The 27,828-nt window shown below is 48.1% G+C and overlaps 1 protein-coding gene and 1 long non-coding RNA gene across 17 annotated transcripts in view; one reads left to right on the top strand and one right to left on the bottom strand.

Moving 5' to 3' along the window:
- Positions 1–505: 505 nt before the first annotated feature.
- On the top strand, positions 506–13,263 carry LOC107976764 (uncharacterized). Its single transcript, XR_008537173.2, has 4 exons — positions 506–2,717; positions 3,555–3,698; positions 11,777–11,946; positions 12,666–13,263. It is a non-coding gene; the product is annotated as an uncharacterized LOC107976764 (long non-coding RNA).
- The window catches only part of CDK5RAP2 (CDK5 regulatory subunit associated protein 2), a 189,363-nt gene continuing 166,509 nt past the window's right edge, over positions 4,975–27,828 (bottom strand). For 5 of the 16 annotated variants that reach the window (XM_016960336.4, XM_016960338.4, XM_016960337.4 and 2 more), the window contains 11 exons: positions 27,135–27,251; positions 24,903–25,092; positions 24,123–24,244; positions 22,787–23,023; positions 19,807–19,884; positions 19,111–19,227; positions 18,578–18,843; positions 16,525–16,668; positions 10,333–10,459; positions 5,521–5,567; positions 4,975–5,072 (listed from right to left, as the gene is read on the bottom strand). In XM_016960336.4, coding sequence (XP_016815825.3) covers positions 5,016–5,072; positions 5,521–5,567; positions 10,333–10,459; positions 16,525–16,668; positions 18,578–18,843; positions 19,111–19,227; positions 19,807–19,884; positions 22,787–23,023; positions 24,123–24,244; positions 24,903–25,092; positions 27,135–27,251 — 1,502 coding nt within the window. In that variant the 3' untranslated portion in view covers positions 4,975–5,015. 16 annotated transcript variants of the gene reach the window in all.

Here is a 27,828-nt window from a genome sequence, read left to right as displayed (position 1 = left end):
GTCCCATTGTGATCCAGCTGGAGGGGTGAGCCCTGCCCAGTGCTGCCCTCTCGGGTCCGGCAAGGCCGGCGGCTTCCCAGGGAATGGGGTCAACGGGAAAAGAGGGGACTTGGGCAACCCTGAGGACAAAGAGGTCTAAAAGGTTGAGTCAGAAGCAACTCCAACTGCCTGCCTCCCAGCGAGGATGAGGCCCCTCTGGGCCTCACCAGGAGCAGGGCTGGACCTTGGACCACTGGCAGGAGCTGCCTGAGTGGGCCGCAAGTGGAAGCAGACGCTGCCAGTGTGGGCTGCACTCCAGCCTGACCAGCTGCCTGGGCACTCGCCATACTAAACTGCACTCACAAGCAGCGGCAGGGAGCTGGGCTCTGTAGCCTACGGGCCTCCATCTGAAGCTGTGTGATCTTGGGCGGGTCACTCTGTGCCCCAGTCCTTCATATGAAAAAAGCAGTCCCTCCCACCCAGGGCTGTCACAATGACTGCCTATGATGATGTTCCAAAGACAGCCAGGCTCCCAAGACCCCAGGTCTAAGCAAATGTTCCCTATTCACTATATTACTTGTCTGTTCTCCCGACCAACCTGAGTTCCTCCAGAAGGAGGCTGGCGAAGCTTTGGCAATGTTTGCTGAGTGAATATATTTGCTGGCCCTGTCCCAGGCAGCGGGGCTGGTGTGGTGAGCAAATCACATGAGGCCTGTGTTCTCACGGAGCTTCAGGTCAATGACAGGGAGAGGAAGAACCCAAAGTCACACAGCGGCCAAGTGCCAGTGAGGGGGGATCATCACGCTCTGATCATGCAGAATAGGGGCTCCTGATCGGGAAGCCATCTCTGACTAGCAGGAGAAGCCACGGTGAGAGCATGCTAGGCAGGGTGCAGCATGTGCAAAGGTCCTGTGGACAGAGACAAAAGCCCTAAGAGACTAGAGCACAGGGAGCCAAGAAGGCAGACAGGGGGGCTCGGGAACTGAGGGCTTGCTGACCACACTAGGTGTGGTGAGAGGCATCCCATATTTTAAACAAGAGGGATAGTATGATTTGCTTTCCCTTTTAAAGAATCACTCTAGCTGTGGTCTGGCAGACATTTGGAGGGGTGGGTGGATGTGGGAGGCCAACTGGATAGTAAGCTGTCCAGGTGAGAGTTAATGGTCACTTGGACTGTGGCGGCAGTGGAGATGAATGAAGCGATGGCCTTGGGAGATACAAGTGGAGAGAATGGCCCTGATCATGGATGGGATATGGAGGGTGAGGGAGGAGGTGCAAGGATGTCTCTAGCATGTGCTGCTGGCCAAAGGCAGACCCTTCACTGAGGTGAACAGATGAACCCCTGCAATTTGGCCATGTCTGGGCCTCACAGTTAGCCATTGTATATCTTTCCACATCTCATAATTTTTGTGAATAAGGAAACGGAGGCTTGGTTCCACTAGAAGGCCCCACCTGGGGAGCCAGGTCTCTGATCTGCTCACCCCCATCCTACCTGGCACCCATCTGTGGCAAGAGGTAAACAGGTCTAGCCCCTGAGGCAGAGTCCGGGGCTTCTCAGGAGATGGGATGAGTGATTTTGATAATTGCATTTTTGAGTTATCCTTAAAATATGGCCAAGATTGAAGAGGCAATTTGGCAGGGCCGGATCCCCCAGGCAGGTTTCTCGGTTTCCACAATGCCGAGAACTTATTAACAAGATCACTCTTTCTCCCTTCCACCACCCACTTACAAGCAGTTCTCGGGGCTGCTGTGTTGAGGAATTCAATTGTGGGTCTCTGGGCTCCTGCTCTGGTCATCCAGAGACATTTTGTTGGAAAGGGTAGTGAGAATACTTCGATTTGTAACAGGGAAATGCTGCAGTTTCTCGAAGAGATGGCATTTTGGGGGAATACTGATAATCCAAGGGACATCAGGTTTTAACAGACTCAGGTTCAAATTCTGGCTACATCCCTCAGTCTTCTCATTTGTAAAATGGGTGAGGTGGTGCAGATTACTGAGATGCACAGTGTGGCTACTGCCATCCCAGGTGAGCGCCGGCCTGAGGCGCGAGGATTTTACTCTCCAGGACTCTGATAGGGACGTTGGGATGTGGGCCTCGGAAGTGAGATAAAAGCACCATTTCCAAGGTAGGGCAAGCAGGGGGCCCTGGGCCTGTCTCCCAATCCTTCTCTCACTATATATTTAGTCCCTGCAGCTGTTTCTCTCAGGTGCAGCTCCTCCAGCACACGTGGTGATTAATTTCACTGAAGGGAAATTGACGCATTTTCTGATTACTGCTTCAAAGCCTCCCGAATTCAGCTGCTGGTAAAATTAACTCACCAGGGACAATGGAGCTTTTTCCAAGGTCCAAATTGTCTTATTTGCAGAGTTTGTTCTTGGCATTAATCCAGCCCAAACAAACCAGGCTGCTCCTCCACCTCCCAGAAGAGGGAGGGCCTTCACTAGCCCAAGGTTGAAAGTATTTTCCGTGACTCTAAACTGGCGGATAAAAATGCACTTCGTTTTAGATTATTGTGTTCCTGAAAAGCTGTGGGTGACCTGAAGCAAATGGCCAGCTGGGCTCCTGGAGCCCCTCCTCTGCAGCTCCTGCTCCAGGCGTGCCTGGGTTCACCAACCAGACGGGCCTGGGATGTACCAGAATCCAATGTGGATCTCTCCTCCAATCCCTCCACCTCAAGCCCTTGCCAATGACCAAGTTCAGCTCCCACGGGCTGTGCACTGACCATGTGCCAGGCAAGGTAGGACTCTTCCCCTGTGGGAACATCTGAGCCCAGGTCTGACTTCCAGGCCTTGCCTGAGCTGCATCTACTACACTGTACAACCTACTCCCCTCCTCCCCACTGCCCCCGCAACCACACATGCTTACATTTGCGCACACCTGCCTGGAGGGTAAACACCCTGACAGCAATAGCTTAAGCACACCCTTAGAACGACCCTGTATGGCAGATGCGTCTTAATGTTGTTCTGAGCTAGAGAATCTAGGAGTGGCCAACCCGGAGATTTGTTCCTTGTTTGTGAGGAATATCTGAGCCCCCCAGCCCGTCTCATGGGACATGGGCTGTACAGGGAACTGAGGCCCTGAGTTTTGGGTTAAAAAAAGGTTCCCAGGTAGAGGTCCTTGGGGGAAGGTTAAGTGAAAATGCTATATAAACTGCATGCTGTTTATAAGTGGTGATGGTTTTCCTGCCCCACCTGGGCCGTGGGCTGTGTTGTTCAGCCGCTGCCACTGAACCATCTGTTTCTGTACGAAAAGCAGTTCTCCTGTCCAGCCTGCCGCCTCTGGACTGTTCCCCTGTATGTAAGCCCCTAATAAAGCCCACATCCTGTTTGCTGGCTCTGTGGGTCTCTTCTCAGGCCCCTTGAACCTGGTGCCTCCCCTACTGAGGTTAATAGGGGTTTGGCACAACACAGCCATAGAACTTAAAACAGTACTTTAAAACTTGCTTAAGACCAGCCACTGAGACACTGAAGAAGAGTCACCGATTTGTGGAAAGGGCCTTGTTGTTCAGCTGCTTTCAAAATCTGAGGCTCCGAACTCTGTAACAGTACTGGACAAGAGTAACTCTCATTTACAGAAGCACAAGACTCGGGACGGGAACCAGGCCTCCTGCTCCACAGCGCCACACCGACCCAGCTTCCATTTAGGAAGTCAACTGTTGTGACTGCTTGCGAAAGGCACTCCAGTGACATTATGGCTCAATCTGAGTTTTCACACACTGGTACGTATTCTACCGAGGTACACCTGTGCAAATATTTCTCAGGAAGAGCACAGATGGCAGGAACCCAAGCAGAAAGGGTCTGTACTGCCCACTTGCTCCGCCCCTCTCTTAATGGGTGGGGAGACAGGCAAAGTGGCATGAGGCCACTCCCCGGACTCCCAGCCGAGGCTGCTGCACCCTACGCTTCCAGCAAGTGCAATCCCGTCTCCTCCCCTCACCATCGTGTCTGGGGAGCTGGGCGCCAGGTCAGGTGCTGGCAATTCCGTGGTCAACACAAGCCTCTGCTCTCCAGGGGCTCAGAGGATTTGCACAGTGGTGTGGGGGAGCAGAGGTGGGGCATTTCACTAGTATCGGGTCAGGAGAGGCTTCCCCAAGGGCAGAAAAAATATTTCTAAAGGACCATTCAAAGCTAACTAGAAAAAGAAAGGGTGGGAGGAGCATGTCCAAGAGGGCGCAGCCTGGGTTAGACTGGGGAGAACACTGTTCGGTTTGCCTGGAACACAGAGTGGAGCGGGAGGAGGCGAGATGGGCAAGGAGCTGGAGGTGCCAGCAAGGCTTGTAAACCTTGTTAGGGGCTCAGGCTTGGATCAGAGGGTAGTGGGAAGCCGCTAAAGTGTTTTGGCTGGGGGCATCTTGGTCAGAGGCAGCGATGTGGATGGCTGATGACACACCCCTGTCATCACGGGAACAATGCAAATGCCACATTCCAGCTCTGGGCCTCACTTTGCTCTTTGCTAAATCGGGAATGGCACCACTGCAAGGGCTGCTGTCCAGCGGACTGTGAGATGCTGAGCACACACCAGTGCCCATGGCCACGCTGCACAGAGGTGCTTTTCTCTGGACACTTGAACGAGCTCAGCAGTGAGCCATGCGACTCGTGGAACCCTGGCCTGTCCCACTTGGGATTTTGGGACCTGGGCTTTGAGGCTCCACACGAAACAACAGAATCGTCAAGGTGAAATGAAATGAATCATTTAATGAGAATCTTCAAACTGCGGCACTGGCTGAGTACTAAGCAAATCCAGGGGAAGACGTGAAGCCCACCAAGGCGCACAGCCTCAACTCCGGTGCCTGCCCCTGATCTGAAATACAACATCCAAGAGCTCGAGGCCTTTTTACTACCCGTTTGTGGAGCACCTGCACCTTTCTGACAACAACTCTCAAGCCAACTTTCAGAGAGAAAACATGAAGGGAAAAAATAGATTTCCTTTGGCCAGACAGCTCTTTCTTCCTCAATAAATAGGAACCACACTTGGAACAAAGAGACAGCGTGAGCTCGGTGGGGGAAGCACAAGCTTTATTGGCTGAAAGTTCTTCTCAGGAGCCTGGTCTGCTGGGACTGCATGTTCCTGGATGGGATCCCCCAGGCCTAAGCTAGGAAAAGGAAGAAAAAAAAGGAGAATTTTAAGTCCAAAGGAGGTTTCTGAAGTAAGACCCCGACAGAGGTAAAAGCGAGACTGTTATTCTCAAAGTGCTTTCAAAGACATAGTTTGGTCAGTAAATATTTACCTAATAAACGACGACGAGATCATACTGTATTCATTCATTCAAGAAATATTCATCAAATGCCTACTATGTGTCAAGCATTGTTTGCTGTATTTCTTACTGGTAAAAATAGCATACAAATTTAAAACTTAGAACCCCTACTGGCGACAGGGCATGATAAAACACAACTTTTCATGCACTGCTGGCAGAAACAACTCTCTGAGGAGGACATGTCCCCTGGTTCCACCTGCACCTTCATTTTTCAAGAGGTCCTTTCTGGCCCTGCACCCCTCCTGACCTTCCACTGGCCTGCAGTGAAAAGACTCAAAGGGCATACCTCCAGGTTTCCTCTGGCCTTCCGAAGGATTTTGTGGGTTACGACCACTGAGGAGAGAGCAAAGAATGCAATGATTAGGGGCATGGATATCCAGGAGAGCTGTGTGAAAGCCAAGTGCAGGGAGGATGAGCCCCACCCCAAAGGGCTCGGACATGTAGACAACATGAGGTCTGAAGCATCCAGAACAGAGGGAGGTACAAAGGGCCCACCTGACCCATCACACACCCCAGGGCCAAATAACGCATCAACAACACCTCTTTGAGGCCCCGCTAAGCCACCACCTGACAGTGATGCAGAGGCTATAGCATGCTATGCCAGTTCAGAGAACACCCTACAGCTGTGCACGGCCACCTGGCTGTCCAGGTATCCCTCAGGCTCACTTCTGTGGGCCAGGGAGGGCAATGGCGCAGGGAGGGTAGAGGCCTGGGCCTGCCCAGCACTCTTTAGTTTCCTAGGCCCTCTGGGAAGCAGCTGTGGGAAGGGACTGTGCCCCGATCAGGCAGACCCACATATGAGGGTCCAAGTTCTACAAAGCCAGGTTTTTACCCAGCAGCTCTTAGAGCCAGCTCCAAATGGCCTGGAAGAAAAAACCGTGGGCATGCTGCTTCTCCTTTGCCTGCCCTTTAGCTGGTGGAATAGCCCAGCCTGATTCCTCTGGGCAAGTCACATTCTGCCTGGACAAGAGCTGGTTGGGTGGGATGGTTTCAGAGGTCCCTGCTGACACTGACACCCGGAGCACTGTACTAGACAGATCCCCCGTGTATCAGAATTCCCAGGAGGGGCGGGCGAGCCCTGGCTTTCAGGAGCAACTGTAAAGGTGGGTCTTCCTTCAGGCTTTTTCTTGTCCAACACAAACTCCAGCAGTGGCAAGAATGCCCCTCTTGATCAGAGTTCTGAGCCTGACAGGGAATCTGTTCTCAACAGGGCTTGGTGAGAGTAAGATCAGCTTACTCCCCACGTTGGAAATACCAAAGGCTTCTGGAGCCGCGCCTTTAGCCAACAGTGCCAGAGGCTGTAACAGACTCAACGCCCAACACACACAGCCTGACTCCCCAGTGGCTTCTTCAGAATAGGTGTCTGTCGTGTGGTGGCCTTGAGAAAATATTCATTTCTTGCCTCACGAAAATTTCCATCTGGAGGTAATTTGCAATCTGTGACACTGGGGACGGGACAGACGGTGTGGACTTTGTTTTTAGCCAAGCAAAACGACTTTCAGAGGTGGCCACTGCCCCTCTACCCCCAACCTGACCTCCTGCTGCAGGGCAAAGTTCCTGACATGGGGCCCTGGATATGTTTGGGGGGTCAGTCCTAAACCCTCCGACACTGTGTGCAAATGGGGGTATGTATCTGGACGTCCGCATTTTTCCACAGAGAGACCACAGCTTTCTCCAGATTCACCAAGGGGCCTGAGACCCAGAAAAGATTAAGTATCACAGCTGTGGAGGTTGAAGATGATTGTGAAAGAGCACTCCATGTCCCTAGAGAACAAAGCTCATGGCAGAAGAACTAAGGATCACTTGGCTCAAGCTTTGAGGGGACCCCTACACCTCAACGGCACTGCCACGTTCCAAAGCACAGAAATCCCCACTGCAAGGAGAAGACCGAGGAACACAGCGACAAAGGACTCGTCCCAAATCTAGACTGGCCCCAGCACAGAGATGGGACTCACATGTGGGCCTGCCCAACTCAGTCCATGGTTCTTCCCACCTCAGCAGAGTGCTGGGAAGAAGGTACCGACCTGAGCTGAGCAGTGTTGACCTGGTGACAGGTGGTTTCCAACTGTGGCCTCACTGAATACTCCCCCACCCTATGGGGCAGAACTACTGTCCTCGCTTTGCAAATGAGGACCTGAGGCAGCTGGTTCCAGGTCACATGGCCAGTGAGTGGCCCCAGGGCATCAGGACTCTTAGGGTCCCACTGGGATGCCTTTTCCTTACTTTCCCCTGTAGACTCTGAGAAGGTATGGTGTCAGTTTGACCAGGTAGCAATCAGCCCTGGCCTTTGCTCTTCCCCATCACCATGAGGGGACGGAGGAAGAGGAGGTGCTATGCCAACTTTCACCTAGTCCCTTTAGAACCAGAGCAGGTCTGTGAAGTCCGCAGGGCTTGGAGAATTTCCAAGGACCTGACTCCTTGGGATGAGCTGCAGAGCCTGGCAAAGGAGGAGTTGCAGGCCCGGGTCAGCCACCAGCTATGCTGCCTGGAGCAAGCCCCTCACCCTGCTCTGGCAGAGCCTGCTCTGTGCCAGGCCTAGGAGATATGGAGATGGACAATACCAGCTCAGGAGGGGAAGTGCTATGAGACATTTGCGGCTCTTCTTACTATGAATGATTTGCCACCTCCATGCATAGGATTTGGTCTGGCCTAATGGAAAGAAAGAGGAGGGACTGGTTGAGCATCTCCTCTGCCCCCGAGACTGTGCTAAGTACAATACAGTTTAGGTAGCGTTATCATCCTTATTTTACAGATGAGAAAACTGGGGTGCTTTTTATAAAGTTGCTATTGAACCCGGGACCAACTAGTTAGTCTGAGTCCTTTGGAACTCATGTCTCCAGTTAGAGATGAGGAATCGAAAGCTTAGGGTTCTAGTCTAATGCAGGTCACATAGGAGAATGGAGATCTGAACTGTGCTCAATCAATAATTCCATGTTCTCTGACCTAGGACACAGGGGATCTGTGTTCTAGTTCTGTCCTTTTGACCGACCACAGTACTCAACCCATCCAAACCTACTTCTGTAATTTTCTCACCTGTCAACAGGGTTAGCTACCTGCCCTGTGACTGTTCAGGGCCAAAGGCTGCTGAGGAGGAGAGATGCCAATGCAGAGAGTTCTGCCTTTCTCTAGACCTATGCAGAGCATTGCTCCCCACCCCACTGCTGCTCCAAGAGTCTAACCTAAATATTCCACAGCTGCCTTAACAGGACCACAGCTGGCACTGTCTCTCTCCAGGTTCCCCTCGGTGCTCTTTTTCTCTACGAGTGACACGAAACCCTCAACCAGAACCCCACAGACATCCACCACTCTGCCAGGTTGACCTCCTTACAATCTTTCAAAACCATCCCTTCTCCCCCACAGTCCTGACCCACTGCCCACCTGGGGGACTGCTGCAGCCCCCAAAGAGGTCTTCCCGGCCTCCTGGCCCCTCCAAGCTCAGCCATGGGATCTTGTAATACATGCATGGACCCCGCCGGTCCCTGCTGCTCGTCCTGGAGTCCTGTCCACAAGGCTCCTTGCAACCTGGTTCCTGCTTCTCCCTGTCACTCATCTCTCAGAGGAAACCCTTTGCACGTCCTAAGCATGTCCCTGAGCACTCCGTTCTCTCTCACCCCTGGGAGCACGTCCTAAGCATGTCCCTGAGCACTCCGTTCTCTCTCACCCCTGGGAGCACACCAGCAAGTCCACAGGGCCATCTGCCAGAATCCTATTCCTGCCCCTTCGCTGACAAATTCCTAGTCATTCTTCAAGACCCAGTCAGTCTTGAACCACCTCTCAGGCCTCCTAGGATGCACTCAGCACATCGTCCTGCAGCTAAGCTCTGTGTCTCCCCTATTAAGCCCACGACCCTCACTGGCAAAGACTGTCTCGTTCATCTCTGTCCCCAGGACCTGGCGTAAGGGGCAAAGAACAGGAACTCAGTGCCTGCTCAGTGGCTGCACTCCTCTCTTTTGCAGTCCAAACACTGGCAGTCTCACAGAGTCTATTTTCAGAAGGTTCCCAGGGGTGGCTAAGGAGAACTCCTACTTGGCAATAATCTCTGTCCTGTGCTTCTCAGAAATGCCCCAGAAATGTTGGACTTTGACAGGAGAGCCGCACATGGCAGGCTGGCACCTCCAGAGAAAAAGTGCTGCAGTCAGCAGTTGTCCTAAGACAGGGAAACTGACACACAGACAGCGCAGGCTTGGCCAGGGCCATGTTGCCAACAGGCACTAATGGAAACTCAGCTACCACCTGCTCCTCTAAATGCAGCGGGAGGGAGTGCTGAGGGTTTAAACCGGGAAACAGAGCTGCTCCCAAACAATCTCCAAAGTGGCTAGATCAGAACTGGGACTGACCTTACAAAAGTTACTTAACCTCACCAACCCTGAGTCTTGGCATCTGCCTTGAGAAGTATTTCTCAAATCCATGCCCTCCTCTGGATCCCCAGCGTCCTAGCCACCTTTCCTGTCTGACTAGTGAGTCAGCCTCCCCCTCACTGGTGGAGCAGCCACCAGCGAGTCATTCTTGCACACAGATGTGACAAGCCAATCCTCTGCCCTGAGCCTGCCACCTACAGTCTTTCATGAAGTACTCCCTGACCCCCAATCCCTCCCACCTTAATTCACTGTTTGCAGCCTTTACCCCCCAGGGACTGGTTTTGGTTTCTCACATACAAAAACTTATTTCCTGCCTTTGTGCCTCTGTCCATGCTCTTCCCTGAGGGACTGCCACTCCCCGCTCCATGTGACGACGTCTGCTTTCATTTCACACTTAGCGAGGTGGTCACTTTGTCTAAGATGCCCACCTCGCCGGGACAGAGTGACGGCCACCCAACTCCCACCCCAGTGCTCTGCATGTTCCCATCACTGCACATGCCACACGACTGTCTCCCAGTGAGACGACAGTCCCTGACACCAAGGGGCCGCTCTACAAAGGTGTGTTAAGTGAATACATTTGTCTATGTGAGTCAGAAAGGATAGAGTATGAAAAGAAGCCCACAGATAGGAGGCATGATTACAAACCATCTGGGCTCCAAAGCGGGTAATCCAGGGCAGAACTGGGAGCCCTCGGAGGCAGGAAGTGGTCAGGCATAGCGGCCACCCCCACACTCACTCACATTGATCAAAGATGACTTTTTCCTGGCGTTTGCTCAGCTGCAAAAGCTTCATGGTGTTTTGCAACTTCTTTTCTTGTTCAAACAATTTTTTATGTAGTTTGGTGACCTCTGCCTTCATTTCTCCAATCTAAAGAGAAGAGAAATTAGAAAAATGAACAAAGAACATAAACATCATGTTACATAGGAAGAATTACAAATCCATATAAAAAGATGATGCTCAACCTCACTAGCAAAAATATTTGAATGGAAACTAGAAGCCTTTTCCTGACAACCAGGAAAAGGCAAAATTGGACAAAACTCATTGAGGGTAAGGGGAAAGCACCTCGTGACCTCTGGTGGAAGTGCGGGATGGCATGGCCCAGTGAGAACGCCCTGGCAAGATCTACCAAACTGAGATGCGCTTAACTCTTTGCCCCAGCAATTCTACACGCTGGCATTTCCCCCAAGGAATAATAACATAAGCACAAGAAGATGCCTATGTACAAGGATGTTCGTCTCAGCATTGTTCATGGTAGGAAAAAATAACCTGATTTCAGTATAGATCTGGATAAATTATGGTACTTACATATAATACAATAATTTTGCAACTATTAAAAATGACGTTGTAGAGCTCTATGCATTGATATCAAAAAATGATCACAGTTAGTGACAAAAGAGCCCAGAACAACACGTCCTGTATACAAGGCATTCCTGTTCCACAAAACTGAATATAAACGCCCACATCCATAGATGTGTATATTGAGATGTCATCAAAATGTTAACAGCAATTCTCTCCATGAGATATGATTTCAAATTGCGTGATCTTTTTCTTTTACAAAAACTATAATGCTGATTTTAAAAAGTTTTCAATGTTTAAATCTTCAAAAGATCATATAAAAGTATTACTAGGAAAGTATGCTCCATTAGAAGAAACTCTTCTGGTTTTCCAGAGTAAACTCTGGATGGGTGGCAAAACCAGAGTCCCCAGTGCTCCGAGGTGAAATACACGCACGGCGGAGCCCTCTGAGCCAGTCTCCACCAAACCAGCTCCCAGGGGGAAGGACACTCCCTTTCTGTCAGAAAAGCACCGTGGCACAGGCCGCTCTCTGCTGCGCCGAAACACTTCTGCTTCCAACAGGAGAGCCGGTGAGTTGTCAGCTCACAAAGAGTCACTTTAGTTTGTTCCCAAACTTGTTTATGGTAGCTGTACTTGTAATCAAATTGCATAATTTAATTAAATATTAAGTAAGCCCATGAAATATGTGTATTAAAAGAGAGAACTGGTTGTATGAAAACTAACATATGCTTCAGGAAAGACTTGATAAAAGCAAGTCACTAAAAAACACATTTCTGGCAAATTAGGTGTGGGTGAGACAACTATAAAAGATGTGGGAGGAACATAGTCTAGAAGAATTCTATATTCAAATTGCTTTGCAAGTGTCTAAGTTTTCTCTTCATCTTAAAGAAACAGAAATTGGAAGTGACAGACCTACATTATGGATGCAGTTTATGAAAGAAAGATGTGAAACTCCAATCAGCAGACCCATATTCAAAAGAAAAGGCCCTGGCCCTACATCAAAAGAATGGCAAATGAATGTACATTTATCTGTTTTAAGTTAAACTAAAATGTTTAAGGTACGTATCATTTTTGATTCCCTGACTTAACCTACTTTTAAGATTAACCAGTCATGTCAGGTACAAGGACTTTGACAGTTCTTCCCAAACAGATCCTAATTTTAAACAATAGGTTTGCTTTGATTCTTTTCCTTGGGGCTAAGAGCCCACAAAGACTTAGGTTCTGGTCATGGCTCCAGAGGCCACACATTCCAGGTCAAAGTCTCTCTACAGTCAACGCCTTAGTCCCACATCTGTAAAATCGGAATAATCATCCCTGATCCAGCTATCACATTGCAGTAGAGTGAGACTCAAATGAGATAATGGAAGACAGTGGGAATGATCATTTCCAACTTGGCCTGGCTGACCCATTCCTTGTTCTAAAGTCAGCTCAGGTTTCACCTCTTCCAGGAAGTTGACCTGGCACTTCTTTTAGGATGGCTACTGCTCCTCTAGGTGCCCCGGGGCTCAGTGTCTCCCCATCACCGCCCATGGCACACTGGAGTGACTGGTCCTTTACTTGTTTGCTTCCTGTACTGACCACACACTCATTTCCTCCCTCTAACCACCAGTGTCTGGCGCAGAGTAGGTGCTGTGACACCATTTACCCACTCATGGTGGATTAATTTTCACTAGTGCTCTCCTAACACCCTGTATATATTCTATCCAGTATTTACAACAGGGAATTTTAATTATTTACATGTCTGTTGTTCCCCTGGATTCAAATCTTCATTTTATAGGATGAATATTCCATGGTAGCAACAGCAGGGGCTCAAAGTACAGCTCCACCACTCCCCAGCTATATGACGCTGAAGCAAGTCACTTAATCTCTTGGAGTTTCCATTCCTACCTCTGGAAAAAGGGAAGAATCACAGCTAACTCCCTCAAGATTTCCGCAAGGGATCAAATGAGATGCTGGGTGTAAGCAGCATGCCCAGTGTCCGCAGGAGGTCACCAGAAGAACCCTTCCTGAGGGCCACAGAGCTGCAGCGCTGAAGCCACTCCCTCCCAGGAGGCCTCAGGCTTCCTCGTCAGTGTTCTGCCTGACTTTGGGGAGAGGAATTTTTGCTTGTTTTCTTTTTATGGTGAAAAAAATCTCAAACATTTACGAAAGCAGAAAGAAGTGGATAATGAACGCCCAAGTGCCCATCCAGCTTCAGCAATGATCAATTCATGGCCATACTTATCTCTACTACTTTCCTGCCCATCCTCTCCCCAAGATGATTCTGAAACCAACCCTAGAATCCAATTGTATCATCTATATTTTACTAGATCTCTCTAGAAGATTTTTTTTTTTAAAATAAAGACAGCATCTTACTATGTTGCTCAGGCTGCTCTCAAACTTCTGGCCTCATGTGATCCTCCCACCTTGGCCTCTGAAAATGCTGGGATTACAGGCATGAGCCACCATCCCGGCCATAAAAACATTCTATTAAAAAAAAGGCCCAACACAGTATCATTATGACACCTTAAAAAAAAAGGCAGTAATTCCTTAGTATCACCACATCCAGTCAGTGAGCACATTTCCCTGATTGCTTCATAATTTTCTTTTCTAAACAATTGGTCCAATTCAGGATGCAAATAAGATCCATGTTTTGCATTTGATTATCTCTTGAGTTTCTTTAAATCCAGTGGTTCTCAAACCTACCTAGAGGGCTGTAAAAACAGACTGCTGGGGTGCACTCTCAGAGTTCCTGATTCAGTAGGTTTGGTGTGAGGCCTGAGAAGGTGAATTTTTGACAAGTTTCCAGGTGATGCAGATGCTGCAGGTCCAGGGCCCACACTTATGGGAACCACTGTAAATCCATAGGGTTCTCTCCCTCTTTCCCCACGCTGGATCCTTTCTTACTAGGACGAAATACGTTCTAGGCTCATACTGTACATCTCCTGCCCCAGACCTAGCAGCAACCCATTTCTCCAAGGGAACCCTAGTTCCCTTTAGCGGGCAAAGGTATCTAGAAACCATAATTTGGGCATCAAGGGCACTCACTGGTGCTAGAACAGACATTGTTTCTAAAGCCTTGTATGTTGAGAAAGTTCATAAAATTCTTTTAATGGATGATAATACATCACAAGTTCATTCTGATATGTGCTATTCAAATTTAGGATTACAGGGTTATTTCTTTGATTTCATATCTCTTTTTCCTTACAGTAAAAAATCAGTTCCCAATAAAATTATTTGCTTTATCTTATAATAGAAATATAATAATTCAGAATATCAATATCAATATTATTACTAAAAATATAACCATTAACAAGAGTTTAAATTTTTTTCTTGCCCTTAGAATACTTCTACTAGAAATGTGTGGTCAAATTACTGTGCTTTAATCACTGAAATGCTTCCTTTTTGTGTTGTTATGCCTACATTGCCATACACAGTAAGGTCTGTTTCATCTTGCCAAGAATTTTTAGGAATTGTTTTCTCATTTTGATTTTTTATAATCATGTAATGCATTTATATACTTGCTAAGTCAAATCTACAAAACAAGGTCTATTCAGAGAAATCTACCTTCTATCTGTTACTCCAATCTCTCCCCTTCCATTACTATATGTAGCCTGGTTTGTTATTGTTTATCCTCCATTTAAAAAAATTATTATAAACAAGTATGTGTGTACATTTGTACCCCTCCACACAACTGGTGCACATGATACATACTTTCCAGAGCAGTCCAGACTACATGGGATGGTATACTAAATGTAAAAGGCAATTAATAACACTCAAGAGAAAACCAGATAGTTCAAAAACCCCTGGGTTGTTGGTGAAAACTTGGAAATGGAAATCAGCATTACACACATTTCACACCAAGCAAAGGCACTGTATGAAACACAGCAGTGACAGAAAAGTGGCTAGAGGCAATTTAACACTACACAGGGGGTATGTACCCCAGCAACCACATCAGAGCATCTCAAAGGTCCTTTTTCTGGCACAATTCCATGACATCAGAGTGAGCATAATCAATTACTGGAGAAACCTTTGGAAGGAAAGGGGTACTCAGGAGCACCAACCACTCCTGGAATGATTTGCAAGTAGGGAAGAATCAATGTGGCTATAACTTTTTTTGTGTGTATATATATTTTATATATATGTGTATGAGCTGTATTTCTGTCTATGTAACAGTTACTACAACGTGCTAGGGATAAAAACATTGCATTAAGGGTCAACTGTTCAGTTCAGACATGTTTATGTTAAAATCATATGAGGCAGGCACTACTTTGGGTGTATAGAAAAAAAATCACTGGTTCATTCAAAAAATATAAATAAAACAGACACCATCCTCTGAAGGAAAATAGAGGAAGACAGGCATTAAACAAATATACAATTATAACTTGTTGAAAGGCTATGATGAAACAGAAGAGGATGCTATGATGGAGGAATCAGGGAGCCCTCTCTGACTCTGGGGTAATATTTAAGCTAAGACTTGAAAGGTGAGAAGGAGCCAGCCAGAAGCAGGACATGGGACACTCCAGGCAGTCAGGCCATCTGTGTCACCTAAGCCTAAGATGAAACAGGACTTAGTGGATTAGAAGAAGGGAAAGACCAATGTGGGGCTGGACCCCAGTGAGTCTCAGCCTTCCTCCCTGATACTCTGTCTCCCACCTGATACTGCCACCAGCTAAACGTGGGCCAAAAAAAGATTTTTCTATGGAATGAATAGTTATCAACTTCCCTGAGCTTAGTGTATCCAAACTTTGTCCCCAGGATCCCAAAAGTGAAATCTTAGAACAGGCTCATTAGAACCTTCAGAGCAGAGAGAGCTGCCCCACCTGCTACTTCATGGTCATGTTTGAGAGACCTGAGAGCTGTCAAAAGGGGGTTAACTAAATGAGATAATGACAAAAAATGTAAATTTCCCTTTTGCCTTCCTACTGGCCTTTGGCAAGAACAGATAGGTTAGATAAACAAAGGGGGAAATATCTATCACACCACCAAGCAGAGAGTTCTAACTCTTCCTTAACCTGCAGGTCCCTTCTTCCAGGGAGGTTTCTCTGATTAGCCAGAGTGGGCGTTCACCTTGTCATGACACCACATGCATCGCACACACAGAAATCAGAGGACAGCTTCTACTCTGCCTGACTCCTGGTTTGGAACCTGTCATTCCTAAGTACTTAAAACAGATTTTGAACAAGGTCCACTCAAATATGATGATGAAAGCTGTCGATAGGAATCAGAAGGTCCAGAAAAGGGCACCTAAAATAAAAGAGATGATGAGTAGAAAAGAATGAGCTAGTCCATGAGGACAAATTGGGACTTAGAGCCTATAAAATAAAAGAATAAACATTGGGTTCCAATATTTATGCTTTCAAACAAGCTCTAACCTTGACTAAGTGCCTCAGCTCCCTGAGTCCTGGTTCCCTCATGTGTAGAATGCGGACAGGATTCTACTCAACAAAGACACGCTCAGACGGGTCATGGCTACAGGAGTGTGGGACGGATCAAGTAAGAACACAGTGAAGCCATGGCAAACGGTGCCATCTCCTCCCTAATACATACCCCAAATGGTGGGCACATCTGCTGTGGGCCCCTGCTTGGCATGGAGGAAACTGAGACACAGGCCCCAGTGGCATCCTTGAGCCTCTGAAACATGTGTCACAACCTACCTGCTCACAGTGAAGGGGGCACTGGCCATCCTCGGGGAGTGAGACTCTCCAGAGAAGCTTCAGCCGCCTGTAGGCCTCTTCCAGGGTCAGCTTGGCTGTGCTCACACTGCTCACAAACTTGCTCAGTGGTGCTGGGTGTGGACCCTACACGGGGGATATGAAGGCTGTTACGTGCAGTCTTGAAAAAGATTTTAGACAAGCAAGCCTTAACGTGCAGCATAAATCTCCAGACTGTAGGGCTTCTGTTTCACACGCTGAGCGAAAGCCTGGTACCACATAACACCAATTTATTGTTCTTAAAGACTGGTGAATGGTAGATTATGAGAGAATTTCAGTGGTGATTTTAGCCCAATCAATAACCATGATTAATAACCACCATGGTTAATAACCACCAGCATTAACTACAGTTACTACTCCAAGTAAAGGGTCTGTGGGAGGGCCATTCTTACTGTTTGGCGGCCCACAGAGACTCGCCCAGAGAAAATGACACCAACAGCAAGCAATAAATGGTTTGCCTTTACTGGTCCCTGTTAAATGGCCCTGCTGTAGTGAATATGATATCAGGGTCTTGTACTGCTGGCAGAGCAAACTCAAATTGGGCGGTATCAAGGGCACAAGAAAATTATGTATGTGACTCAGAAAAGGGGAAATACAAGCCCAGAAATTCGAGACCACCCTAGGCAACATAGTGAGACCCCCATCTCTACAAAAAAATAAAAAATTAGCTAGGTGTGGCAGTGCACACCTGTAGTCCTGGCTACTCAGGAAGCTGGGATGGGAGGATTGCTTAAGTCCAGGAGGTCAAGGCTGCAGTGTGCCATAATTATGCCACGTACCCCAGCCTGGACAACATGGCCAGACCCTGTCTCAAAAAAAAAAAAAGAGAAAAAAGACACATCCTTTTTAGATATCAAAGTAACAAAAAAATCATTATGAATGAAAATATCTGGGCTGGGCGCAGTGGCTCACGCCTTTATCCCAACACTTTGGGAGGCCGAGGCAGTTGGATCACCTGAAGTCAGGAGTTCAAGACCAGCCTGCCCAGCATGGTGAAACCCCGTCTCTACTAAAAATACAAAAATCAGCCGGGCATGGTGGCAGGCGCCTGTAATCCCAGCTACTAAAGAGGCTGAGGGAGGAGAATCACTTGAGCCCAAGAGGAAGAGGCTGCAGTGAGCCAAGATCGCACCACTAAACTCCAGCCTGAGCAACAGAATGAGACTCCATCTCAAAAAAAAAAAATTTTATATATATACTGCCAGGCATGATAGCTGACGCCTGTAATCCCAACACTTTAGGAGGCCAAGGTGGGAGGATCGTTTGAGCCCAGGAGTTCGAGGCCAGCCTGGGCAACAGAGTGAGACCCTGTCTCTAAAAAAAATTTTTTTTGAAAGCCAGGTGTGATGGCACACGCCTGTGGTCACAGCTACTTGGGAGGCTAAGGCAGGAGGATTGCTTGAGCCTAGGAGGTGGGGTCGAAGCTACAGTGAGCCATGATCGCACCACTGCACTCCAGCCTGGGTGACAGAGCTAGATCCTGTCTCAAAATAAAAAAAAACACAACAACAACAAAACCTCAACAAAAACAAAAATGTAGTGAGACAAACGTTGATGAACAGAGATAGAATTGTTTTGGAAAGTAATGGAGCAACAGTTATCATCAAGAGCCCTAAAAAGTTCACAACCTTTGAACTAGTAATTCCACTTCATAATGGGCGACAGCCAGGTGGATGGGCAGATGAATGGACAGACACACCAGGGTGCAGATGGAGAGAAGAATGGATGAGAGACCAGATGTACAGAGGCCGTCATGGGAACAAGACAGCAGAGCCCATGAAGCAGTTGCAGGAACACAAGGCACGAACCCCACCAAACACAGCCACCACCAATAGTCCCCCACACTGGACCTGACCTCTGAGCTCTCTGAGGCCACACTTCCTGGTCCCTCTTCTCAGGGTCCTAATGAGGACAACTGCGCCATTTGACTCCCCTACCCCTTCCACCGACACTCCCAGGGAGCAGCTTGTGCCCCCCAGCTCTGTGGTCAGGTTACCTTTGTTCCCAGCTCTTGACTTGTGGAGCTGGGAGCCTCTTGGGTTTGAACGTCCATTTCAGCAAGGAGCCTCTGTCCCTGGCTGATCTGTTTGAGCAGAGCCTCATAGTCCTCAATCAGGCCCAGGACATGGCGGCCATTCTTGCTGGCCCACAGGTGGTGGCCAGTGACCAGGCGGGACACGCACGGAGTGCTAGTTGCCGAACTGCCACTGTCGCAGGAGAGGGAGTCCGTGTCATTCCCAGAGAGTGGAGGAGTCTCTGAAACTGTAAAATGAGAAGTAGGATGTAAAATCTGTTTCAGGTAACACTCTGCGTTCAAGACGCTTATGATGTTGAAGCTAGCTAGGAGGGCTAGAAGAGGCCCTCGTGCCCAAATGCCACCCAACACAAGCCCAGAGGGGAAAAGAGGCACGCTCCTGGACCTCTGTATATTACCCCACACTGGGCTTACGAGTCATCTTGCAGGAGAGGCTCAAGTCAACTCAACCAACACTTATCAACCACCCACTCGGCAGAAGACCCCAGATTCACAAGGATGACTCAAGCTGGTGCCTGCATTCCAGTAGCCCACAGTCTGAGCAGAACACAGACACTGCAGAAGGTGCAACAGCAGAGTGATGAAGGGCCAGAGCCAGGAAAAACAATTATCTGTGCAGGGAGGGAGAGAACAGGGAAGGCTTCTGAGAAGGAGCAGCATTTGAACTGGATTGAGCAAGTAGCAAGAATTACACGAATGATGAGTCATTCTGACCAAGGACAGCAGCAAAGGCATGTCACAGAGAAATGTGCATTCATGATGAGTCTTGAGGAAACAGGACTTTTACCCGCAAAGAGTGGGACAAAGGGGGTCTAAAAGTCACAGTGAGAGGAAAGTGTGGGCCTGTCTGCAGGATGGTGACCCCTGTGTGGCTACACCAGGTTAAGGGATAAGGCTGGACGGACCCACTGGAGCTGGATCCTGGAGGGCCTTGAAAGCCTCACAAAGGTGGTCACAATTTTAATCTAAGGCAACAGGGACCCAATGATGTTCTAAGCTTGGTAACACCTAGGAGTGGATTAACCGGCTTGAAGGAGGAGATCACCAGCTGGGGATGCTGAGAACTTGAAATCCCAAATCCTTGCCAAATACCCTCCTGAGTTGGGACCAGGGACCCCCTTTTCTGCAAGTTAAAAAGTCTTACTGTCACATCCAATGCTCCCACAGTTACCCAGACTTCAGCTTTGTACCTGATTTTGGTGTCACTGCCTGGGAGGAATCAAACAGATCAAATGAATTATCACTTTCCATGGGATATTTGTCACCATCTACAAAATGCAAAACACGAGAACTGTTAGTTTCACTGTTGTCAGCATTCAAGAGAGAACTGACAGAGAATACAGTCAAGCCCCTCACATTCACTTATCCATACACACACAGCATTCCTTCAAATCTTCACTGGGCCTCTGTCCTGCCAGGCCCACCTTTGTGGGACACCAGGGAGACAGAGTGACCAGGCCCAGTCCATTCCCTAGAAAAACTCTCAGCAGAAAAGTAAATAAGCAATTTTATTTTAGTGTGATTAAGGACAAGGGAGGGAAACACAGGCTGTTGGGGCTCAGGTGAGGGGCACTACCCCCAACTTGGCTTCCCAAAGGCTAATACCCGTTTTAAAACCTTATGTTTTAAGACTGATTGTGACTGACCTATGGTAAGAAGGAGGGAAAGAAATGCCAGGCCGCACAATGGGCAGGTGAGAGGCAGACAGTGGGACAAAGAGTGGAATCATCGCTCAGGGAGAAATAAGCAGTTCATAGACCCAAGGCCCAGGGTGCAGGGAAGGACAAAGTAGAATGCAAGGCCAGAACCAAGAGGACTGAGGGGCCCACTCAAGGGCTTTGGGCAAGGCAATGTCAAGCTGAGGTCTGTATTTTGTACTGAAAGAGTAAGTCTGGAGGCTGCCACACTAACCTAAGCTAGAGATGAGAGTAACCCACAATAGGATCTGGGGGGTGATGTATTTGCAACACTGTAAGGAGGCAAAACCAATAGATGCTGTACAGATGACCTGTGCAGCACGTTATAATTTGGAAAGCACTTTCACATATGAAAAGCTATTGGACTCAATAGCTCAGTGGGCAAAACACACTGTAATTCAGATTTCATGGAAGGGGAGACCAAGGGGCAGAGATAGAAAGTGATCTGTCCAGCATAACCCAGCATGTCAGTGGCACAGAGCAAGGAAGCCTAGGGCTTAGGATCCCCCTTCCGAGCTCCTGCACCACTGGGCGGTGGGCTGACTGCACTCCAGCATTTCCCAGGGGTGTGCTACAATTCCTAAGGCCAAGGAGCCAGGAGGTCAGCTCCATAGAGCTGGCCCCGAGAGGAATCACTCTCAGTGAAAGACATCAGCCTTTAGAACAGAATTTTTAAAACAGATGCACTTAAATACAGACCTGAGAAGTCTTTTGCAAAGGAAGAAATGCTGCTGCCTATAATTCTGATCTTGACTCAAGGAAATTAGAAAACTTTTCTGCTGAGGCAGCACTGTGAATTCTGAATGCTCTCCTGGATGCCTCTTGCCAGGCATGATGAGGGCTGCTTTCGGCAAATTTCAAAAGCAGGTAAAGGCTGTTTGATGGCCTCCTCACTTCAGCTACCCAACTCTCCTTCCTGGGTACCCCAAGCACAGAATTGTTCTCCCTGCTTCAATCTCCTCTAGCCTACCCCAGAAGTTCCTGAATCCCATCTCCTCAAAGCCTTAAAAAGGGCCAGGTGCAGACCCGTGTTGAAAATAGTAATGCCCAATGCTGAGGTCACACAAAAACCACTACCTTTGTACACTGCTGATGTACAGACTATTTAGAAGGTGGCAATATGGCACCTTTCCAAACTTATGAGGTTCCCCTTGTAGGGTTTTCTCCTAAGAATATTATTTAACAGCAAAAAGCATATTAACATTGATGTCTATTATGGCTCCAAATCAGAGACCACTTTAATAAATCAACGGGGTCATGGATTGGTGACTGAGAATAGCCTGCAAACAATCATTAGGAAGCCCAGGTGAAAGCACAGGGAACATGTATGATGTAATATTGGGCAAAAACAAAGAAAGGACACAGAATGACACAAAATCCAATTTGAAAAATATAAATTCATGCTCATATTTAATAAATGAAAAAATATGCAAATTTTAAAAAAATGATCAATGTGTAGAATCATGAACTTTTTTTCTCTGTTCACTTTTTTCATATTACATCCTCTTTTTGATTAAATTTTAAGATCCTTGTCAATGAGAAATCAATGAACTAATCACTACGAGTTCTAAGGCGGACTGACCAGGTGCTCCTTAAGAGATTTTTTTTATTTTTTTAACTAGAGGTATCCAAGTAAAAGTCAGTCCAAACTTTAGTACAATACTTGCTTTTAAAGCAGGCTGGCATTCCTCATCCCACTGGATACACACATTTACCCTATGGGTGTCAGGATGATAATCCCAGGATACCCAAGGCTCCAGAGTCCAGTGGGGTTTAGGAACAGCCTTGGACTCGAAGCTGGAAATGGTTTCTAGCTCCAGCTCTGCTGCCTACTTGCTGTGCCACTTTGGGCAAGCCCCATCCGCTCTCTGGGCCTTTGCTTTTCATCTCTAGAGCAAAGAGGACAGGCTGCCTGATTGCTTGGAGTCTAACCATTTACTGGTTTGCTCCACGCCCTGGGTGGGCGGGTGGCAGAGGTGTCTGGTCCTCTTTCTGGTACCCCCCACAGCCTCTCCAGGGCTAGGCAATTAACCTGCACACAAATGCAAAACAGATCCACTTTTTAAACCTATCAGGATGATTTTCAGATCCTGAAAGACACTGAAAGCCAGATTAAGATGTTTAGGTTCCCTTCTAAAGGCAGTAAGAGAAACTAAAAGAAATTTCAGCATCAAAGTGATGCAGGCAGGACTAAATGGATAGGAGGGAGCAAGGCCAGAGGCACTGAGGGTGTCTGGAAGTCCAAATTCCACTTCCCTGAGAATCAAGATGCCTCAGATGGAGATTACGCCACTTTGCCCAAGGTGACCGCTAATTAATTAGCAGTCAGGTCCCCTGGCTCCTAGGGTACAGCGTGTCAGCTATCAATGGAAAGACACCTCTGTGGGGCAAAGGCAACATTCAGAAGTTCACATGTCACACACAGATGCTCAGAGCTGCATTCTCAGCAAGTGGGGAGGGGCAGGGGAAGTACCGTGTTTGTCAAGCTGAAGGGGCACCTCAGGGATGGACACGGCTTGGACAGCCAGAGTGAGGGCTCCTTCCTGTGCCTTCTCTGCCCCCCTTGCCAGCTGTTCCTCGAGCCTGCCTTGCAGAGTGCTGCTGGTTTCGATGCTCCTTTCTAGTTGCAAGCGCAGAGCCTGGATCTCCATCAGGAGGCTGTGCAGGTCCCTGAAAGGATCCTGCCCCTTCCAGCCTTCTCCCGACGCCTCTGAGGACATGTGCAAAGAGAAGCCCTGACATCTTCCACAACCAAAGGGTGAGCCATCGAAGGAACTCAATCGCATTTTACACCCACCACCACCATCGCCCTCCCCCTTCCTAAGAACTAGGTACAGTTTAAAATAACAACTTGACTTTAGAAACAAAAATATTGGCAGACTTAATTGCTGCTATTCCACAGGCTAAATAAGAGCTGGAAATTAATTTTCGCTTCTGGCCATAAAAGCCTAGCAAATTGCACACCAAACCCCGAAATTATGTCCAGTAGTAATAAAATCTATTTGGGCTAGAATTATAGAATGAAAGGGGATGATTTTAAGAGCCACACTATATTAAAAAGACACAACAGCAAGAATAAAAAAAGCAAGTTGAGGAGAAAATAAAAGCTGTGAGATGACCCCTTTCTAGATAAACTTTCAATAGAGAGAAACCATCTGGAAAATTAGTAAAATTTAAAAAAAAAAAAAAAAACACCTCACCACACCTCAAAATTGATTCTGAAACATTAGACGTTATAGGTGAAGCACTCTGAGCTGGTATCTCTCCTGGGATAGAGAGCAACGAGGCCAACAACCATCCCCAGAGCAATGCCCAGCACGTGAGAGGTGTCCATAAATGTTTGCTGAATGAATGGGCAAAAAGTAACATACACTAGCAGGACGATTATAATAAAAGTCATTTCCTGGGTGCCTACGACGTGTCAGGTATCTTGCTAGGATGCTTTTAATAAATGGTCTCATTCAATTTTCAACACAATTCTCCACACAACAGGTGCTGAGAGACATGTTTTACAGAGATAGGTATGGGCTCAAAGGGTGAAGTGGCCTACTGAGGGTCACATAGCTGGGAACAAGTGAGTGGGAACCCGGACCTCGGCTGGCCTGGGTGCTGAGCCTCAGTCCTTCTATGTTTCCTGCTGTTCCTTCAGAAGAAGAGTGGGTCAAAGCGCTAGCTTCAACATCCATCCACTCTACCCACGAGGCCAGAGTGGAGAGGGCTGAGCTCTGCCCTCCTGTGCCTACAGCCAGCTGTCGGGTGGTCTTACAGCCCAAAGCACAGTAGCCTCAAGGTGAGAAGGGCCTCAGTACCTCTCAGTCTCCTGTGCTCTTCATCCAGCTTCTCATACGCCTTCAGCTCCACTCGGAGAGACTGCAATAGCTTGTCATTCTGTGAGAGCAGCTGCTGCCTCAACTTCACCTCCTCCTGCACCCTGAGAAGGCCCCACAGGCATGAGAAGGACAGGTTAATTCTACCTCAGGGTAACTTATTCAAACCCCACAGAGCAGGCCAATTCCACCCTCAGTCACGAGAGTGTGGACCAAGAAGTGACAAGCATGGTTAAGAATTCCATGTGCTCTCTAATCCTAATTCCACTCCTCTGCTCAGAATCTCCCAGTGGCTTCCCATGCCACTCAGAGGAAAACCCAAAGTCCTCACACTGACTCTGCAGCCCGATGTGATTTGGCATCCTGCCAGCCCCCTCTCCAGATACACTGCCCTGCTGTGTCCGGCACAGGCCTAAGCCACTTTGCCTCAGGGCCTGCGCCCATTCTGCCTAAAATGATCTTTCCCAGGTAGCTGCAGCACTCACCTCCTCACTGCATTCAGCTCTCTGAGCAAATGGCATCTTTTCACAAAGGCCTTCCCTGACTCACCCTTGACAAAAAACAGCAACCCACTGCCAAGCCCTCTCCTCCTTACAGGATCTTTCTCCATATGTTGTAGGCGCACCAGACGTACAATGTGTTTGTGCCTACTGCCTGCCACTGTGCACTAAGGCAGAGGCCTGCGTGCTGATTCCACGACTGCAGCCCAGTGCCTGCATGCGTGGTACGGCCAGCAGGCCACCAGGGAAGCACAGCCACTACCTGCTCAGCTCCTGGCCGCTGCAGCGGACCTCCTGGATCAGCTGCTGGTTGTGTCTCTCCTTCTCGCTGCCTTCTTTCTGCAGCCTTTCATTTTCTTCCTTCACGCTGGCATACTCCCGCTGAAGGTGCTCCAGGCTCACGGTCTTCCTGGAGAGGGACTCTCGTAATTTGTCATTCTCCTTCTGTTTATCTGCAAACATAAAAAGGTGCCACTGAGAAGGGCCACCATTTGTTTTTTCCAACCTTATTATATAAATACAGCACTTCAAGAATACAAAAAAGAATGAGATTCGATCTGGCATTTATGATTTTGGCATTCCAATTATCTTACACACTTTGGGCAGATAAATTTGTCAACATTAAGGCTGCAGATTAAACGTCACTGGGATAAAATGGGCCTGTTTAATTTTCTATTAAAGAACAGGCCATGCAAACCTAGTTACTTTGCCTTCACAGAGCAAACAGTGGGTAGGAAGTACAGAGGAAAACACAGGGCCCAGAACTCTGGGAATGGGTGCTGGCCTGGCTGCAGGCCTTCTACCAGCCTAGCACCAGGAGGCCGGCAGGGCTGTGCAGATGGCACCTTGAGGCCCATTCACTCCTCAGGCTGAGGACAGCACCTCTCCTGAGGAATAAAATACACCCAGAGGCACAAGAGACACTGCGGTCAAAAGCAGGGGGCTGGGGACAGAGAGGCCACATTCAAGAGCAGCTTCTCCATTTACTGACTTCATAACCTTGAGTGAGGCTCTTCACTTCTCCACGCCTGTTTCCTTACATGTGTTATTGTGTGGATTCACTGAGATGCCATCTATAAAGGGTTTATCACAGGGAGTCAGGAGCACTCTGGGGGCTGGAAGCTCCATAAGGACGAGTTGCCAGCAGTGCTGGTGGTGGTAACAGTTGACCTGCACCAGCACTACCTGTGCAGGTGTGACATTAGGGCCTTCTCATGCATCGCCCTATTTAATCTCCAGGGCCGACTTCCAAGGCAGGCACTATTATTCTCCGTTTTCCAGATAAGAGACTTCCCTAAGGTCACACAGCCAGGAGGTGGCAGAACCAGAATTCGGACTCAGTCTGATTCCATTCTTAACCACAACAAGATAATTTCTAAGCAAGCATTCACCTCCTCCCTCAAGCACCAAACACATCATGCTGCCTACCCTTCCTGAACGGCCTAGACTCTCCTCATTGCTAACCCCTGGGACTTTGTCTGCTCTCTTCTTTCTATTTAAAAGGCCCTGGCTCCTCTCAATCTTCAGCACCTTCGCTAAGCCCTCCTCATCCTCCGTTCTTGAAGTCAAGCTTTTCCTGAGTCAGGATGCCTTCTCCAGGGTCCTGCAGTTCCCAGAGCCTAACTTTATCGTGGCTGAGGTTCACACTGGTCTGCCAAGATTGCTTGGCTGTCTCTCCCATCAGACTATGAGCTCCCTGAGGGAAGGGATGAAATCTCATCCATTTCTGTATCACAGTCTACACGGCCCTGAAGTAACACAGGAGATAGGAAATGTTTGCTGAGTGAATGAATGACTGACAGAGGCCCCAATTTCATCTCTTAAGCCAAAAGGAGCATCAATATCCTTTTAGGAAAAGTGGGATAAGCTGGCCCAAGTTCTAGCTCTACCACCTTCTAGCTCTGTGACCACAGGCTGGGCAATTCCCTAGGCCTCAGTTTCTCACCTGTCAAATAGGGCTAATGATACCTCATCCCAGAACTGTTTTCAGTAGTGAAAGATAATGTAAGTGAAAGCTCTTTGGGAGCCAAGCTCCAAATAGAAGGAATTAAGACAAGGGATCTTTATAAGAAGTACAGGATAAACTTTGCTGATAGTAGGAAATCACTAATTGAGATTTTGGCAGTATTATATTTCCAGCCCTTCTTTCTTCCACTGTGAACTAGGATGAGAGACACGTGGCTACAGGGGAGATGAGTGACAAGCAAATAAAGTAACATTTACTGAGCCCCTATTAGAGACACTGTGCTGAGAGCTTTACACCGTTCAATTGTCACAACAGCCCTATGAGGTATTCCTGAACCTCTCTGATTCCAGTATTCTCAGCTATAAAACAGAAACACCTCACAGGGCTGCTGTGACAATTAAATGGTGTAAAGCCATCACAGAGCCACAGGATTCATACTTAGGTTGGTCAGACTCCAATGCCTGCATTCTTTCCATGACACAGAAGGCTTTGGCGTTCCAGACTTCCAGTGACTCCTTTAACTCTTACCTCTGGATCCTTTAATGAGCATTGCATTGAGGGCCTGGTTCTGCTTCCTCAAGAAATGAATTTCTGATGTTAGAGAACTATGAAGCTCTGAACCAGAAGCAAAAATGTTTGTAGAACCTATAAAAACACACATAAAGACTGATTTATAAACAGTCTCCAGATCAGTATAGACAGAACTTTCTAGAAAGCAGTTTTAAACAAAGAGTTAACACAACATACAATGAAAATCCCTCCTGTTAACTATGTTAGGAATTACCAGAAGCCAAAGAGAAATGAGAGTAAGCTTGAAACAGGGGGCAGGAAGGGCTCCCCCACATCTTACCTAAGGGAGAACAAAGCAGAAGACCTGGGCCAGGAGTGGGATGAGTGAGTGAGAGTCTTCACCTTCACAGATGTCTTTCCCGAGGTCAAAATTCATATCCAGCTGCCTGCCGTGCCTCACCACTGAGGCAGCTCTGTCACTCAGTCCACAGAGCCAAAGCTGAACTCCTTATCCTTCCAAACCTGCTCTCTCTCGCCTGTTTCCTGCCTCAGGAGATGGTATCGCCACAATCCCTAACCTAAGCTAGAAAGCTGGGAGCCATTCTAAACCCCTTTCTCTTCCACTGCCCAGTCAAGCAATCATGACTGCTGCTGCTTCCTCCAAAATGCTTCCAACACTGGCCTACTCTTTTCCGTCCTAAAGTTCAGGCCT

The sequence above is a fragment of the Pan troglodytes genome, chromosome 11 (genome assembly GCF_028858775.2).
Source record: "Pan troglodytes isolate AG18354 chromosome 11, NHGRI_mPanTro3-v2.0_pri, whole genome shotgun sequence".
NCBI lineage: Eukaryota > Metazoa > Chordata > Mammalia > Primates > Hominidae > Pan > Pan troglodytes.
The sequence above is the reverse complement of the archived record's forward strand: the minus strand, read 5'-3'. Positions and strand labels throughout refer to the sequence as shown.